The following is a 19,685-nucleotide window of genomic DNA, read 5'->3' as shown; positions in this document are numbered from 1 at the left end:
CTTACTGATATTGATTCCAGTAATTAGGAATCATAGATTAGAATGGTGATTTATTTAATGCTGATTGGCCCTGGAGGAACCGTCTATTTAAATGCAAAAAAAAAAAAAAAGACAAAACGTGTTTTCGTGGATTCATTTAGAACTCCCTTTTTCACAGAAGCCATTCAATAATGAGAAACGAGTCTTCAGAAAAAGAGTTTAGATTCACAGTTTTAACATGTGACAGTAAAAAGTGGGAATCAATCAATAATGCTTGTGACAGTGACATCAGTTTTGAGGTCATAGCATAGTATTGCGCAAGGAACGAGTGATGTTCATTTCATGTTCATTTCAGATGGAAAGTGCAGTGACTTTTATGCATATGTGTTTGTTTGAAGCAAAAATGTTGGTAGAGGCATGTTTTTCCAATGAGCCAATTTGGTGCAACATTTGCTACATTTGTCTGCCAGTGTCACAGTTTAGTGAAAAAGGTGTGAAAAGAGTGTTTCAAAAGAGCAAGCTGACTTCCGTGAAGAACATTTGCGGTTTAAGGAGCAGTCACACTGCATTTTGTGTTCTATAGAGTGTTGATGGGATGGGTTCCATCATATTGAGACTGAAATAAGGTCTTCGGTGAACACAAGCTGAAGATATTTTCATGTTTTATTGTACAACATAAAATACATCAGTAATGGCCCCTTGTGAATGATTTTTTAAAAGCTTTTCTTGTCTTGTAAAAGGCGATTGCTAACAACTGGCTAAATGGGACTATAGAGGTTGTCAGGGACATTGAACATCATCACACTGAACAGGAGACCTCATCTACTCAGTAGTCTGCTTTCACAGCCCTGTTGTTTATAGTCGTGCACTTGCAAACTATTCAAACTCAAACGTTCAGAGATTTTTATATAAAGACTGAAAGAGTTGGAAGCTTAGACATGGTGATGTTGAAGTCATGTGATCGTGGTGTAGTTCGTTTATAGCCGGCATTAAGCCTTCTGGCGATAATATTTAGAACATTTCAAAATTCGTGATCTTTATGATGAACAAAACACATAAGAATCAAACTTTTGTTGGTCATGGAGCTTATTTTCTGCAATAATCCCAAAGTCTATGGAAAAACCAGGATGATGGATGATGCTAACTTCTGGGTAGGACTAAAATAACAATCACTGCAGCGCTCTCTGGACAACATGCTGGAAACCAGAAACGCAAGTTCATGCCAATTTCGTTTGGTCCAATCTAACGAAACGTATCACTTATCACAAATTCGTATCACATGACGATGTGTGCCCAATAGAAAATCGATATGTCACAGCTTGACCTCTGAATTCAAAGAACACAATTTTAAACATGGAGGTTTGCAGCATTGCAGGAAAGTGGAGATGGAGTTTATGGCCTTGATATTTCCAAATAGTCATGTTATACACAACATAAGGGCTGCGTATTAATTCTCTTAAAACTTCCTTCAACCCTTGATAAAGGTTCTGTAGGTTTGCAAATGCACTACCTTCTACATAATGTTACCACTAATTCGCATGTTATTTGACCACAAAAGTGAAAATGATTTACTTGAATGCTGTTAATCATGTACAATTTAACCATGAGCAACAACTTCTTTACTTAAAACCCTTACATTTTAAGATGTCATGGGAGAGAGTCTCTGTCAGGAAAGAGGTGATAATGCAAGATGGTTTATACAACTCTGAAATACAGTCACACAATCATTCTGCTAAATCTGTTATCTTTCAGAATCAATGCAAAAACAACAACAACTATGTGTTTGGGGAGGGATTCAATTTTGAACTGTGCAGAAGAAAGGATCGGCCTGTCATTTATAGAGGAAATCATTGTGACAGGAAAATGACAGGACATTCAAAATAAAGTGTCTCAAGTGGATCCAGAGACAGTGATTTCACAAAAAGGTTTTTAACCTAGGAACTAAACAAGGAGAATGTGATTTCACCAAATACAACATGTTCCTGGATCAACATTCCAAACAACAAATCAGATTTGAGAGACAAGTTTACAGTTAGTTTTAGGCTTACAACCAGGCTTAGGTGATTGTACATCAGTGTTATTCACCTATTGTTTTGGGTAGTTTTAGGGGTGGGGATAGGAATAGGACTACATTTTCAGGCAGAAATGTTGTTCCAGGATCCCCAAAATGTGTTGAGCCAAGAACATGTGGCTAAAATCACGGTGACCAACTAAACAAATCGTTAACGGAAGACTGGGAAGAGAGGTGCTGTAATAATGTAAAATAGTGATATAGTTTTTTTGAACATTCAAGCATGAAAACCTATTCTAGTAGACCCCAAAAACTAAACCAAGACTTTGAAAAAGGGCATAACAGGATCCCATGTACTTGTAAGCATCTTAGCAAACTTCTGAAATAACTGTCATAAACACACAAGCATTTACTTGCAAGTTGTTTGTTATAAAAAAAAGTCTCAGCCAGGAACATAAATACAAATGTAAATTAGTGCTTCTCATTTTATAGTACGTGTAAGAAGAAGGGCCATTAAAAACAAGGTCAACTAACAGTATTGTTAACGGGAGGAAAAAACTAAAGCAATTATGCAGAAACAAATGTTGTTTTGCACTGCCTGAGCCAAATTTATTTAATGTTGGACTAAATACAAAATTAAAACTTGCAAAGTAATTTGAAATCTTGTACACTTTCAAATGCATTGAGAGAATAGATTATGGCATGACATATCAAACAAAACAACAAAATAAATGCCTTACTGGTAATACAATAGAACGCTAAAGTGTATTGTCGGCTACACACTTCATCTGAGCGCTTTGAAATCAAACAGTAAAGCGTTACCTCAGAAATGGTGACTGCGTTACATGTACAATGCAAAATTCATATAGAGAGAAAAAGCAAAAAGAAGGACAAACGTGAGACATTTCATGATATACTCAGTACGTGTGAGAGTGATAGAAAAATAAGATAAGACAGGGAGAAAAATCATGCTTCAACATGTAGTAGGCGACTTGGTAAAACGAGAAGAGCATTAAAATGTTCGTAAAATAAGAGATGAGGAAGAGTGACGTCTATGCTGCTGATCGGCGTCTAATGATGAAGGCCCCTCGCTGAAGCTGCCCTAAATAAATCCTCATCTTCGTGCTGTCACTTGTCTTTCTCACCCAGATCTGCAAGAGAATCGAAATCCAAGACAAAGCACTTCAGTGTTTATCCTGTACCACCACCTTCCAGAATCCAAATGAATCCTAAACAGTGATTTGTACTCCAAAGCCACTGGCTCAGCAAGTAAGAGTCCAGATCTATGCAGTGTGCTATTGATGCTGGCATTAAAAGGATGCAAATGAGACAAAAGCCATTGAAAATACAGCCTTGTACAATTTGATATGGATGCAGATTACAATAAATGAGAGCGACTAAATGAGAATTTGCCTCTTCTGGCTCTCCAAAGCTGATGACTTGGGCTGATCTCAATAACCTGCTGTTTATTTCCCCTCTGAGGAGGGCATTAGTTTGAAGAGCACAGTCATTTGTTTAGCACCAATCAGAGGAGAGAATCAGACACTAACCTCATTGGTCCCCACAGAGCTGATGACACAGCTGATCTTGGTGTTCTCCTTGGACTCCAGATAGATTGCTTGACTTTTATGGTACCTGAAACAAAAACAGTATTAGTCACTTAAGATCCTTTAGACTGAAAGATCATTACAGAAAAATCCCTCTCAGTCAGGCACTGTATGTGAGCTTATCTCCTCACGTATCTTCACTGAAAAAGCAATATTTTGGCTTAAAGGATTTCACAGTTATTAAAATTCTGGCATCATTTTCTCATCTTCATGAAATTCTGCATGGAGAATTAACTTTATTGATGTAAGAGACTGATATGCAATTATAACAAATGTCTACTATAAAATTATTTCTGCCAAAGGGAGCATTACCAGCCTCTAATTGTAGAGGTGTACTTGTTTTTTGAATTTCTGTAGACATTTTATAAATAAGTCGCAGTTATTTTTTAGTACATTTTATCACCTTCACCTATCAATACAGACTAAATAAAGTTCCAGAATGGATGTCCACATATGTTGAAAAATTACAAAAAAGTTTGGTGCTATATGTAAAAAAATACCATAATGTTTGCAGAGATTTAGGAAACATGCTAAGTTCAAATACGTGTTGCCAGGGCCGGCGAGTGCACTTCTGCCGCTCTAGGCGAAAAACAATTGTGCCGCCCCTGGGGCTGGTCCAAATACCATTTTTTTGAGCTTCGAAGATTCGGTAGTAATGAACATCGAATATTCTAAGCTGCGGATAGAGGGTGCTGAACATATTCTTCTCTCTAATAAAGGCAGGAATCTCTATGTGTCTGTATGTCCGTTTGCATTTTGATTATTTCGAGAACCGTTCATCCAATCGACTTCACAAGGGAGTGCAGTGTCGCATTTGATGCAATATAGATAGACACGCGAGACGCGACACGTCAGAATTAATAAACTTTTAGTAAACTACAGAACAGCGCGAGCGGGAAGCGGCGCGCCTCACGCGGACAGTGCTTATTAACGCACGCTGCACTAGTGATATAAAACGCACACACACAGGTCTGTTAAATTAAGCAATACTTTAAGGTAGTCTAATATTTTTCTGACTAACAAATTACTGACACAGTAAAGGGTAGATTTAAATAAAGAGAAACAAAAATTTAAATAAAGAAAAAACTAAATTTAAATAAAGAAAACAAAACAAAATTTAAATAAAGAAAAACGAAATTTAAATAAAGAAAAAACGAAATTTAAATAAAGAAAAAACGAAATTTAACTAAAGAAAAACTAAATTTAAATAAAGAAAAAAATAAATTTAAATGAAGAAAAATAATTTAAATAAAGAAAAACGAAATTAAGTTAAATTAAAAACGAGATTAATTTAGATTGAAGGTTTAATTTAGAATTTAGGTAAAAAGGCTAATACATTTTGTTTCTATTATTCTATTTTCCACAATGTCAAAGCAACGCAGCTTAACCCAAAATACAAGCTCAGGCATGCACTTCTGTCTATACAAACTCCGCTGTTCTGCGCTCTAGCCAGAGAATACTCCCGTTGCAGGAACACTTTAGTAGGCCAAGAGGAAGCAAATATATACATATACTATATATATGCGTAGGTGGATGTGATCGAGGCTGTTAAAAGCATAACATTTAAAGCCACTTAAATTAACGAAATGACTCAAATAAAGATTCGTTCATTTTGATGAGCGAGATCGAACAAGAGAGTCAGTAAAATGATCAGAACTTCCCATCACTCAGTCATGACTCGTGAGAGCAGGGCGGGGCGGCAGCTCAGCAAATCATATAGCCTATTTTGTGAATTGTTCATTCCCGATTGGCACACATTTTGCCGCCCTTACAAAACTGCCGCTCTAGGCAATTGCCTAGTTCGCCTATATGGACGCGCCGGCCCTGCGTGTTGCTACAGTCAGATATTCTACTTTGAAATGTGTGTTCTGGGTCGGAATGTCTGTTTTTGTTTTGGTCTGTGTGATCCCGCCCACTGCCAATTTACTCAACACCCCAGGCTGACAGCGAGCGGAAAACACATCATTTTGCAGTCATGGAAGCAAGCAAACGAACTGGGTCAGAGATCTCAGATTCTACCCGACGTAAAAAGCCTCAGCATCATCTATAAAGCTCCATGACGACTTAAAGTGTAATGGCGTGTTCACACCAAACGCAAATTTAATTATTTGCGCGAGTAGATTACATACAAAGTCAATGCAAAGACGCGAATTCGCGCCGGGCGTCGCGAATGACGCGAATTGGGCGACGCGTTTGCCGCAGAGCTCGATAATCGCCTCAATCGCGTCTTCCGCGCAAGTTGAAAAATTTCAACTCGAGCGGAAAATTCGCGTGAAGACGGTGAAATTCACCGAGTTGAGTGCGCCACTGGATGGTGCTGTGAACCCAGACACGTCGGCGTTTGGCTTTCCTCCGTATTTGGGACTTCCACAACAACTACAGAGCAGAATATCATTTATTTCAGACATGACGGAAAAATTATGGCAGAAAGAAATTGTGTTGTTGTTGATGATGATGACACACTCCTTTTCGCGGGATGTTTTTATTCGCGAGTGACGCGAAAAACAAGAAAAACATCCAGCGAGTAATCTGGAGCGAGTAACGCGATGCGAATATACACTTCGCGTTTGGTGTGAACACACCATAAGGCTCATCACTTTCTATTGCCAATTGTGCACAAATTTGGCACCCATTTCAACCGCTAGCTGTCAATATAAAAAACATACTGCACTTTTAATTGGGAGTACTTACTGTTCCAGTGTAGTTATGGTTCAATTAATTTTGGTATACAGTATTTTAGTTATACTGTCCATTTTTCTTACTTGTGAATGAAACTCTTTCTCTGCTAATTCTATAAATTATACAGGGCAGTGTTTCAGACTGATTTAAACTAGCAACTTTTTGAACTATTCACTAAAAAAAGAACTGGCTTATATGAGTCTTTCATTTCGGGAACCATGCTACACTGGGCTCAATGTATTTTTTTTTTTATTCACTAAAAAGAACCGGCTTATAGGATCAGATCAGGGACTGATCGGATAGAATCGGATCAGACAGGTCATGCCGAATGTTTGCTTCTGTTTTGTAGTCCGTGATGACAACTCAATAGAAAGAGTTTTTTTGGCCGTTATTTTGTGGTACACTGATTTTTTATTGCATTACACTCAATACAGACCGCAAACTCAGATTCACAATTCAGGTAAAATATGCCAGATTAAGCAATGAGGAAAGAATCGGTTCTTAAGAGTCAATGTTTGTGAATCGTTTTTTGGCGTGCAGCCCGTCAAAGAGGACAACTCATTAAAAGTTCTTGCCTTTATTTTTGTCTTTTTGTTCCATTACATTCAATACAGACTGCAAACTCACTTTTACAAGTTTGCTGTGGCATAAACACCACTAATTAAAGAGTCATTTCTTAAAACGCAGTATACATAGAGAGTGAAAGTAGCCTGTGGCTTCAACCTTCTCACATAAGCATCCTCTGGAAAAGTTCATAGAGAGGCATTACTCAACCTCTCCACTCATTATCAAAATAGCAGAATAAAATTGCATTTAATATACATGTAACATTATTTATTGCCTGCGGTATAACACCGAACCATATTTCCTCCTCCGCTCACTCTATCCTCATCTGCACAGAAATATTCCGGTTGGATTGCAATGCTGAAAGCTACGGCAGCCCACTGTCTAAAGGGCACGACTGGATAAATGCATGCTGACACGCTCATAAAAATCCAGAGGCATTCATGACATTTAATGTCACAAACGCATAAGACAAAGTAATCTCCAGTCCTCATCCTAAACCGCAAGCTTCCAGTGTAAAATGATCACTTATTCAAAACAACAAAATATAGATTTATATAGTCTGTACAGAGTATTGCATATCAGAATTTGTGGATCTTGATGCCCATGATGTTTACATTATTAAATATCAGGACACGGACAACGGTAAATACCATGTTAGGAATGTGTGACCTGAATCCTGGCACAGATTTTGCCTTGTTCAAGGAAACTACCCCTTGCAAATACATCACATTCACATTCTTATGTACATATACCGAATGAAACAACAGCTAATAGTAATAACGGAGATATTAAAGATAGCAACTTCTTACAGCCCACATAAAATAAAAATCAGAATGCTACAAGAATTAAAATAAAAATAAAATTAATATCCTTCCTCCCATGTAATTTACCTACGTCATGCTACTTTAAAGCCGGAATCACAATATAAAATTTATGATAGAAATTATGTATACAAATAAGCCTATACAATTTAAAGACTAAATATGATAGACAGAACAATAGAATGATAGAAAGAACGAGATAGAACAATATGATGATAGAATGATTGACAGAACAGTAGACAGATAGACAGACAGACAGACAGACAGACAGACAGACAGACAGACAGACAGACAGAACAGTAGACAGATAGACAGACAGACAGACAGACAGACAGACAGACAGACAGACAGATAGACAGATAGATAGATAGATAGATAGATAGATAGATAGATAGATAGATAGATAGATAGATAGATAGATAGATATGTCTTGTCTCAGGTCAGTTCCAGCTCTCTGATGTGACACTGTCCTTTATATAAACTATATGATATAATTGAAAAGCAAAAGAGTGATTGTGCCATCTTGTGGTCAGTATAAGTAAAAAAGTTTTTTTAGGCTTCAAGGCCCTGCAGGAACCAGGGGGTCAAGGTTTGACTGATAACCGTGCAATTAGCCCAAGCTGCTAGAAGCTGTAAATACACCATTCATTTCAACAATGTAAATCAGTCAGTCTTCATAAGGGCTTTTCACAATGTGTTTTCCCTAGGGTTATCGTCTCTTTAAACCAACATCGAGTCACTGATCATTAAAATGCAAATAAGCATGTTAAATCAGAGTTCAAAAACCTTAAAGATATCTTAAAACCTGAATATGTACTATTAATTACTAATGAAGTATGTAAAACACAATAGCCCAAAATTAAGTTCACCTAGAGTTTAAAGATAGGGTAGAAGATTTTCAGGGAGGCTAACAATAGTGATCCCACCCTCCCTTCAGAGTGTCTCCAAAGCCACGCCTTCTTCAAAACAGCAGGGAGCAAACAAAAGCATCACAAGAGGCTCAAAAGCACATAACATTATAATAATGAACATAAACAACTAAAAAGAGCACTTACCTTTATCACCTGACAGCTGCAATTAATTTCAGCGTTGATAGTGTTGCTAGTAAAACTTATAAATTCGAGTCACGAACCCGACCGAGTATAACGTCACAGGTTTCCATCTCTTCCAAATTACAGTAGTTATACCATAGTTACAGTAGTTAACACGGCATAAGCTTGTTGATTGGGTTCAGGAGGAATTGTGAAGCGGCTTTTTCGGTTGTGGTGCTCAGTGACTGACATCTGTCTAACTCTGCATAGCATGAAATGCGCTTATGACGTGTGATATATAAGCGAGCAGGTGCGCGGACATATCGAAATAAATACGTTGACAGGCAGGTACTGGACATCGGACTGAATGCAATGATTGGACGAACACTGTATACCTTCCACAGACTATATATAAATATATATATATATATATATATATATATATATATATAAATATATAAATACATGTATACCACCTAACTTAGTGATTGCTTTCAAGATGTAAAGAAACTTTCAACCAGCATAACAAAAAATGTTTCTGAAACAAATCACCTAGCCTGGCTTTAATTAATGTGTACCTGAGTGCAAAAAGCCCAGCAGAACACAAAGAATCTTACCATCTCTTGTCATAGTAGAGTTTCCCCTCCTCTATCCGTGCCTCATAACGCTGGGATGGGGTGTCCACGGGAGTGGTCGGGAGGTGCTCTGGAGAGGACGGGGATGCTGAAAAACATCGCTTTTAATTAATTTCCAACTCATTTTTAAAGACTTTGTGGTTTAAAAAAGATTTGATGGGAAATTATATGGGGAATCACCTCTAAAAGACAAAACCTCCATACCTGGTCTTTTCGGAGATTTAAGCTATAAAGGAAATGAAGCAAAAAGGAAGATTGTTTTAATTTTCTTCAGCAATCTCAGGTGTAAAACACGACAGACACAGACAAGCAACCTGATATCTTGGTCAGCTAACAGTAATCAGCAGTTGCCCAAAAAAAAGAGAATCCAATAGTAGGCTATGTCAGTATCAAAAGTCTGCAGCCTTTTCCCCCTTAAAATACAGCCAATCTTTGACATCCGCAAGTAATGTGTCTCATGTATCTCTTTGAGTAATAAAATGTAATACAATTTTCAGGGGATCCTGCTTTTTATTACTAAAAAAGAGAGTAAAAAAAAAAATTCTTTCTTCAAAGCCGAGACGCAAATCATGAAGACTTTCATTACAATTTGATTAAATGGACTGAATTTTTTAAATCACACTACATTTTCTCATCTCATAGCCTGCCAAAGAATATGCAAGTGTATTACATTTTTATAAATGATAATGATATAAAATTAGATATATTGAAAATTAGGTCAAAAAGTTGATACTGTATCTGAGAAGCAGTGAAATTTGTACTTCGATTGTAACAGGGCTTCATTTGCCGCATAAAAATGGAGCTAATTCCAATTCGTAACCTTACCTTGTTCAATGTTCTTAGATCTTCCATGATCTGTTCATCAGTAAGTAAATAATTTAACTGAGGTGAGGAGAGTTAAGAAAACCTGATCATTACAGCATACACACTGAGACATTTGACTGCACATCAGATTTTTGACATTATTGATTATGATACTGCTTGCAATTATAATGGACCGGTCTATGGGACATAAATTAAGCCTTTAAATAAAAGGGTTTTTTGAACTGTTGACACTTTCATATACAATAAAAGAGCCTGCACAGCGACAGAAAATAAAACCTGCCTACCTTACATAACACCGAAGTTAAGCTTGCACTCAGGAGTAGAGCGGACAAATTCTTTCAAAACACACTGACGTCACACTCTGTGCGAATGTTTTAAAAAACATAATTCAACATATAAACAAAACTTTTTTAAATAGCCCACTTAAAATGACTAAATGCTAAAAATGAATAAATGTAAATGAACAAAAATTTGTGTTGCATTTACAAGCCAGTGAAAACAGCACCCCTACTTCCAGCGCCCCTGCAGATGCATAGAAGATGCATAACTGATGTGTTGGTGGTCTGAAGTGTTTCCAGTGCATGGGGTCTCTACAGCTATGTGAAGGATATCAGGTGCAGGCTTTCTCCGCTTGTCTGGAATGGGCACAGGGTCATTGGGTCGTCTCCGGAGCTTCCGGGTTATGTGGGTTTTTACCTCCATGGAATCTAAAATAATTAAATACATGGACAAAATACTAGGTTTAGGGGTTTAAATGAATATCTCACACAAAAATAAACTCAATGAAACACAAAATGTAGAAATTCTGAAGGCTGTAATGGTCGGGGTTTTTTTTCATGCAATTGCAATGAGAAAGATAAAAAAAGATATGAAACCTTGAGAAAGATAATAAGAAAACACCATAAAAGTATAATTTGTGTGATGAATGGGCAAAAATTTAAGTTGTTTTTCACTAGCTATGTTTCCTCCATCCATTTGTTTTTATGAATGGAAATGGCAAAATACACAAACTCTAAAAATGCATTAAATTAATGCTGATCATTTTTTTTTTTTATCTGATAAGATGATAAACGTAGTTTTTTTTAATCTGCACATAAACTACGATGGAAACACATTTACTTAAATATAGCTGCAAGCAGCGATGACGGGCCCAAGCCCCGGCGCCAACCCAGTAACTTCAGGGAAACGGTGCAAGATGGGCAATACGCATTTAAAGCCGGTAAATGAAAAAAGACAGTCAGTCAATTGAATATGCTTCATAGGTCAGTTTCAAGTGATTATAAATGTATCATTTGCATCTAAAAATGGTGTACGTCCAGAAGTATTTGTTAGGGTCATTTTATATTTTTATTGACCTAATAAATAAACTAATTTTATAAAACTATATAGTCATTGTGATTTAAAAGATAAGGCCTAAGAAATCTCTTATCCTGTAATGCAGGCAGCAATGATTGGGTTAATCTCTAAATCAGCAAAAGTAAATAAATCCCTCTCTGCACAAAAACTCACATAACTTTGGATGTGATTAGATATCTAGACTAACCAGAGGACCAATTTCATTGCACAGCATTTCAAATGTTGGTTTGGTCATTCTGAAATGCCTGAGCCAAAGTCTGTCATCAAAATGGTTGGAAATAATGACCTCCCAGACCTGTTTCACACGATTGAGTTCCCAAACACCAGGCATCCGCCTCCAAACGCAAGATAACATGACAATGTTTATTGCGTTTCGTTATTCCGTCATTTATGATGTGTGAAAAAAGAGCCACAGTGGCTTTCCCGACTGCAGCAACTTTGATCTTTATTACAGATACTTGTGCCAATTTCCTACAAAGTGACAATTTTGTTATCTTGAACACATGGGATGGAAACTGTGCTTTATTCGCAAATATTTTATGAGATATTCCAATTTCGTGCACAAGTTAAATTCACAACTTTGGATACATAGCCACTCATAATCATCCTCCCCAGAGAGTTAACCACTGTGACTAGATCACTGAGTCCGAGTGTTAAACTGGTAAACCAGTTCAGTCTGATTTATGAATCCTTCGGTTCACTTGTGTCAATTAAGAATTACTGATTCTTTGACTCAAAAGAATGATTGCTTCCCGATTTGGAAATAGCTACTTCTCTCATGAACTCATCAAAGAGAGTTTCATCACTTTTTATAGTGCGTTTATGTACTTTTCTGAAGCTTGAAAGTCCTTGTTCACTGAATGGAAAAGAGCTTGGAAAAAAAGTTTAACATTTCTCCTAAAAAAAAGTCTTTCAGCTGGGGAGTGAATAAATGATGACAGGAATTCACTTTTGGGTGAACTATTGCTTCAAGTTATTTTTCTTTATACACAAAGTAGCTACGCGTTCAGCTATAGGAACAGGATATTGTTCTCTACCACAGCAATACTAACAATGCCTTGCACAAATCCCTCTCAGGTTGCATTTATCTATCTGATCTCACTTTCCCACTTTCTCACCTCCTGTCAGCTCCATTGTTAGTTTCTCGTTCTCGATCATCTTCTTCTTCTCCTCCAGCTCTGCAATTAGATTTTCCTTCAGTTCCACTTTCTTATCGTCAAATTCTTTCACTGCAGCTTTTTTCTCTTTGATGTAGTTCCTCTCCACCTGCTCTGTCTACAAGAAATGTATTTTACATTAATTAACCTGTCATATCTGTTGCTTTCTGCAGCTATAATAAATCAACAGATACATAAAATTAATGAATTGCACTTTACCTCAAGTTGTAAAAATAGGTCTGAAAAGATAAAGAGAGGGACAGAAAGAGAGAGCACAAAACAAGAGATAATCATGTAAAGTTGGCTTCTGAAATATTGACACTGACATCGAGCTGAAAAGCTTTATTATAAATCATCTTTACCAGCGTTACGAAGTCTCTCTTTATATTGCTGATCGAGCTTCTTCATTCTCTTCTGGTACTCCTGCAGTGTGCCTGTGGAAATTAATGAGTAATAAAACTGTTCTAATGTACTCATTTTTAGTTGACATTTTTTATCAGTGATGTATAGTACACTTATTAGGGACAATCCCATTGGAATAGCCTGTCTTGATCAAGGGGCACAATGGTGATAGATTACCCCTTCCATTTGAACCCACAACCTTTTGGTAACAAGCCAGGCTACATCACCTTGTTAGACCATTATCAATCAAAACATGCACTTTTCAGGATGTTAAATTTTTAAGTTTTTTAAATACATTTACTATGTTTACACTGCAAGCCTTAAATGGATAGTTGACCCAAAAATGAAAATTTTGTCATCATTTACTCATCCTCAAGTTGTTTCAAACCTGTTTGGGTTTCTTTCTTCTGTTGATCACAAAGAAGATATTTTAAAGAATGTTGGTGTCATAATCAAACAGCTGACGGTAGCCATTGACTTCCATAGTATTTTTTTTTTTCCTCTTATGGAAGTCAATGGCTACCATCAACTGTTTGATTACCAACATTCTTTAAAATATCTTATTTTATGTTGAACAGAACAAATAAACTCATACAGATCTGGAACAACATGAGGGTGAGTAAATGATGACAACATTTAAATTTTTGGGTGAACTATCCTTTTAATGCTCAATTCTGATTTATTGCTCAGATCCGATTTTTTTGTTTGGCTGTTCACATTATCGATTAAACGTGGCCAAAATCAGATGTGAGTGTGAACTGGGTACGGTCCTGCACACGGTGTCATATGGAAGTAAACACAGAGGTTACTGAAGTCAGCATTCACGCGTTCATTTATAAGGTTATGTACAGAGGAAGACAACAAATTCGTGCACAGGCGACTGGGAGAATGCAGACGAGGATGAGGAGAAAGAGAGCAACGTTTTTCTCGTACAGTTTTTCCTCAGGTTTTGCTTGTACAGAGCTGTCATTGTAATACTTGAGTATATGAGTATAACAGCTCACCATCCCTCCACAAAAAAAATCTAATCTGAGTCACTTTTGCCTGCAGTGTCAATGTAGCATAGCTTTAGTGTCTGTGCCAGCAGAGATCATTCTCTCCATTGTCAACAGACATGTTTTACTGAATAAGAACATGTGAAAAAAGAATAATGCCTTAATATAGTTAAAGTTAAAAATAGTAATAGTTATATTGTTGCATATTTATTTACATTGGTTTAGGATTTAGGATAATGCAAGTACATAAGTCAACAAAATACAGCGGGGGAAATAAGTATTAAACACGTCAATTTTTCTCAGTAAATATATTTCCAAAGGTGCTATTGACATGAAATGTTCACCAGATGTTGATAACAACCCAAGTAAGCCATGCATACAAAGAAACAAACAAAAATAAGTTCAGAAATTATGTTATGTGTAATAATGTGAAATGACACAGGTAAAAAGTATTGAACACATGAAGAAAGGGAGGCGCAAAAAGGCATGGAAAGCCAAGACAACTGCTGAAAACTTACAGTAATTAAAAAGCAATCCAGCCCCCTGTCAGTGGAAATTAATAACAGCTGGTTCAGTCCCAAAGGCACCATTCTAAGCTTCTGAATGGTCCAGTGAGCACTTTTGGGGCCATAATACGGAAGTGGAAAGACAATAATTTCAATAAATTTGCCTCGACCAGTGCTCCTCGCAAGATTTCTGATAGAGGAGTGAAAAGAATAATCAGAAGAGTTGTCCAAGAGCCAACACCAAGTTGTATGGTGTTTTTAGGGTAATGTACACTGCCATTTTTCCTCCAAATATGGTGTGTATTATGGCATCCAAACAGTTCAATTTTGCTCTCATGTGACCACACTATATTCTCCCAGTATTTCACTGGCTTTTCCAAATGTTGTGCAGCAAACATTAAATGAGCTTCAACATGCTTTTTTTTCAGTAATGGAGTCTTGCGTGGTGAGCGTGCATACAGGCCATGGCGGTGGAGTGCATTACTTACTGTTTTCTTTGAGACAACAGTACCTGCTATCTCCAGGTCTTTTTGAAGCTCTCCACAAGTGATCCTTGGCTCTTGGACAACTCTTCTGATTATTCTTTTCACTCCTCTATCAGAAATCTTGCGAGGAGCACTGGTCGAGGCAAATTTATGGTGAAATGATTGTCTTTCCACTTCCGCATTATGGCCCCAAAAGTGCTCACTGGACCATTCAGAAGCTTAGAATGGCGCCTATAACCAATGCCATCATTATGTTTTGCAACAATTAGGTTGCGAAGGTCTTGAGACAGCTCTTTGCTTTTACCCATCATGAGATGTGTCTTGTGTGACACCTTGGCAATTAGACCTTTTTGTAGGCCATCATTTGGGACTGAACCAGCTGTTATTAATTTCCACTGACAGGGGGCTGGATTGCTTTTTAATTACTGTAAGTTTTCAGCAGTTGTCTTGGCTTTCCATGCCTTTTTGCACCTCCCTTTCTTCATGTGTTCAATACTTTTTCCCTGTGTCATTTCACATTATTACACATAACTTAATTTCTCAACTTATTTTTGTTTGTTTCTTTGTATGCATGGCTTACTTGGGTTGTTACCAACATCGGGTGAACATTTCATGTCAATAGCACCTTTGGAAATATATTTACTGAGAAAAATGATGACGTGTTCAATACTTATTTCCCCCGCTGTATATAACAATGTTCAAATGGTTTTTGGATATTTTAATCCAAAAATCTTACAAATTGTGCCTTAAAAGTGCTCGGCTACAAAATTACTTGAGCATCTCTTAAAAAAAAAATGCAATAGTGAACAGTATTTCCAGTCACCTTCTTGCAGTTGTTGTAACTGTCGTTTCAGGGATGCCAGTCTGTCTTGATACATCCTGAAATCAAGACAAAAACAAAATATCTCAAAGAAATGATGCAGTTTTATTACATAACATGCAAATAGTAGAAATTTGTCACAGACAGACAGATAGATATATAGACAGGCGAAAGATAGATAGATAGATAGATAGATAGATAGATAGATAGATAGATAGATAGATAGATAGATAGATAGATAGATAGATAGATAGATAGATAGATAGATAGATAGATAGATAGATAGATAGATAGATAGATAGATAGATAGATAGATAGATAGATAGATAGGAATACAATATCAATTACAAGGAATACTCACTGTTCTTTGATCTCAACATAGTCATCTTCATCATGTTTGGCCATATCTGTTTCACTGGCATCTTCTGTGTCTATAATAATAATAATAATAATAAATATAACACCAATAAATGAATTATACACTATAGTATAAGATAAGGTATGGTATCACACTTTTGGCCATTTAGTTTATAGTTTATTCACGTTATGATTGCACATTTGTAGCACCATCTAGCGGACAGACAGGGTAGCTTAATTGTTTTTTTTTTTATGGTAACAACCAGATATTCTCCTCTGTCGTTCTTATTTAGAGTGGAATAACAAACAAAGATCTGATTAAGACCATTTCAAAAACATAAATAAGTTAACATGGAAACCATAATAAGTTAAAGCACACATTTCAGACCAAAGTAATTTGATCCAAAGCAACATACAGTGCATTCAGTTCATGTATTCTCTGGGTATGAAGCCTACGACTTTAATGTGGCTAACAATACGTCCTACAGTTTGAAATCAAAAGTTTGAGGTAAGATTTTTTTAAAGAAATTAAATTGATGAAAAGTGAAAAAATATTTCTACTTCCAATAAATGTTGTCCGTTTCAACTTTCTTTTCAGCAAAGAATCCTGAAAAAAATGGTATGGTTTACACAAAAATAATGATGATAACAAGAAAAGAAATGTTACATTGAGCACCAAAACAGCATATTAGACTGATTTCTGAAGGATCATGTGATGCTGACTGAAGTAATGATGCTTTGCATAGGAATAAATTGCATTTTAAAATATATATATATATATATATAAAAAAAAAAATTATTATTGTAATAATATTTCACAATGTTACTGTATTTTTGACAAATAAATGCACCATTGCCTTGTGAGCAGAAGAGACTTCATTAAAACCATCTTACTGACTAACATTTGACTGGTAATACCATTTTCATTCAAAGAAATAGATTAAATGTTTCTACAAGATTTGAAGAGTTTGACAAATGTGACCCTGGACTACAAAACCAGTCACACATGGGTCAGTTTTTTGAAATTGAGATTTATACAGGCTATCATCTGAATGCTGAATAAATAAGCTTTCCATTGATGTATGGTTTGTTAGTATATAGGACAATATTTAGCCGAGATACAACTATTTGAAAATCTGTAATCAGAGGGTGCAAAAAAATCGAAACATTGAGAAAATCACCTTTAAAGTTGTCCATTTATGTTCGCGATTGTGCTGCATTCACTCACAAAAATAAATGTTTTATATATTTATGGTAGGAAATGTACAAAATATCTTCATGGAACAAGATCTTTACTTAATATCCTAATGATTTTTGGCATAAAAGAAAAATCGATCATTTTGACCCATACAATGTATGTGTAGGTTACTACTTGTGACTGGTTTTGTGATCCAGGGTCACAAATGGACATTAACATATCTTAACATTAAGATTTTGGTTTAAAATATAGTTGTATGAGGGCAATATGCACAATAATTAATAGTAATAATTAGTAAAAATGTCCACACAAGGACAAGGATTTCGTTTATTGCCATCTTTGTGGGGACATTTTGTACCCATAATAGTAGGGTTTACCAGGCAACACACACACACACACACACACACACACACACACACACACACACGCACACGCACACACTTTATTTCAAGATGTTTCCAATATTTTAAATATTAGAAGCTTTTATTATTAAAGGGAGAGTGAAAATACATTGTCAAGTACAATATCTGATCTCTTAAGTCTGATTTCGTTCCCATCATCAGTCTCATCTCTGTGTTCATGACACCAGCATTAGCTAAGTGAGCGGAGATCAACTCCAAGCATTTCAACCCAAATATCTGCCTCCATAAATCAACTGTTTCCCAAAATGATACTTTAAAAGCAAGTAAGTCCTCTGGTGTATCTGATTTCGAGTCTGTATGAGTTTAAAAACGCCCTGCTTAATGTAACTTATTTGTTTCCTGACGTGTGCTGCTAACTCTGCTAACGTTAACTGTTTATCAACAGGCTGGATAGCACATAAAACACACAAATATGAAAATGCATAGCCATTATACAGTTAAAGGCGTATACAGCCAACATTAACGTATACCAATATCACTATACACATTTAAAAAATGCCGGTAAAGTTGCAAAAAAAAGAGCTCTAAAATAAACAGAAAACAACTCGACACATGCACACTTTCCTTGCATGTTTACTCATTACTGAGCTCCTATTTTACTATCATCTTATAGCCAGTTCCCTCATTAGCAACTGAAATACGCCTTTTAATGCATCAATCATAAGTGAATGAGATAAAAAGACAGATAAACTGAAATTACTGTGCGTATTCACCTTCTTCCGAGTCTCTGCCTCTGAAACTGCGATCTTCATCTTCATCCACACTGTCTAGCTCTTCCTCGTCATTATAATAATCCACCATGGGTGACAGTAAAGTCGATGCCATTTATTATATTTATATATTGATAATATTGCAGGAAATACCTATGTGTAAACAATCACACTGCACAGACAACGTTTCAGTCTCGAGCCTATTTTTTTTTTCAATTGGAGGGTAGGCCGAGGAGTCTGATTGGTGGAGATGGTCGAGTGATGCATGCTGGGAAATGTAGTTTGAACCGATTGTGCGCAAGTATGACATAAGGGGAATAAGAAAATGAAGAGAGAGAGAGAGAGAGAGAGAGAGAGAGAGAGAGAGAGAGAGAGAGAGAGAGAGAGAGAGAGAGAGAGAGAGAGAGAGAGAGAGAGAGAGAGAGAGAGAGAGAGAGAACAGTCTCTCCGCGTTTCAAATGTATTGTTCTTATTATCAGCCAAGGAACATGAAGGTTTTCTGAAGTTGTCAGTCCCACTTCTGCCTCTCAGTCATGACTTTTTATCTTGGTCAGGTAAGCGTATTAATGTCATTATGAAAAGACAAGAAAAATACTATAATTTAGTGCCATTATTTATTGGAATTGCATCGGATGCACATTGAGTTTCATTTCCATCCCACAGACTGCTTTGGGTAGTTATTTCATTGTGCATATTAAAAGTTATTCACGTATTCACACACACAATGTATGTTTTTAGGCTAACTGTTTATCATCATTGTTATTTTTTTTCTTGTGAACAAACAAGTTAGTGAAATAAATTGGGAAGATTTCCATTCAAACAGCGTCTCTCCATTTGTGTTGCATAAAATAAAAAATACTACTGATGCTTCTGCTACTACTACAAATAATAATAATACAATCTATAAGATTTGTATTATAAATATATAAATAATTGTATTATAAACGATAAAAAAATCGAATTAAGTGCAAAATGTATTGCATAAAATGAATGCACCAATAACAAAATAACAATAATAATAGCCGATGATAATATTAATAATATCACCATCATCAAACTATATTTGTTAGGGGATCAGTAAACTATCAGATTCACAGATTAGAATAACAGGTGTTCAACATA

General features: G+C 36.2%; 2 protein-coding genes across 5 annotated transcripts in view; one reads left to right on the top strand and one right to left on the bottom strand.

Moving 5' to 3' along the window:
- Positions 1-623: 623 nt before the first annotated feature.
- suds3 (SDS3 homolog, SIN3A corepressor complex component) lies at positions 624-18,785 on the bottom strand. Of its 4 annotated transcripts, none has more exons than XM_081364587.1 (13): positions 18,567-18,778; positions 16,795-16,840; positions 16,238-16,307; positions 15,880-15,935; positions 13,031-13,102; positions 12,888-12,907; positions 12,630-12,786; positions 10,767-10,862; positions 10,156-10,217; positions 9,511-9,556; positions 9,313-9,418; positions 3,541-3,625; positions 624-3,141 (listed from the first exon to the last, which is right to left on the bottom strand). In XM_081364587.1, exons 1-13 carry the CDS (start codon positions 18,609-18,611, stop codon positions 3,043-3,045), a joined length of 960 nt encoding a protein of 319 aa, XP_081220713.1. In that variant the 5' UTR covers positions 18,612-18,778; the 3' UTR covers positions 624-3,042. The 4 variants fall into 4 exon arrangements, with proteins under 4 accessions (XP_081220713.1, XP_081220714.1, XP_081220716.1 ...); XM_081364590.1 differs by having other exon boundaries at positions 626-3,141; positions 9,535-9,556; positions 18,567-18,775; XM_081364588.1 differs by lacking the exon at positions 16,795-16,840 and having other exon boundaries at positions 18,567-18,785.
- Positions 18,043-19,685, top strand: part of taok3a (TAO kinase 3a) — a 73,601-nt gene continuing 71,958 nt past the window's right edge. Inside the window, exon 1 of the mRNA XM_081364579.1 lies at positions 18,043-18,116. The gene's annotated coding sequence lies outside the window, so the exon portion shown is untranslated. The remainder of the gene's footprint in view (positions 18,117-19,685) is intronic.

This window comes from Scardinius erythrophthalmus (genome assembly GCF_964197995.2).
Source record: "Scardinius erythrophthalmus genome assembly, chromosome: 5".
NCBI lineage: Eukaryota > Metazoa > Chordata > Actinopteri > Cypriniformes > Leuciscidae > Scardinius > Scardinius erythrophthalmus.
This window is presented reverse-complemented; position numbering and strand designations above follow the sequence as displayed.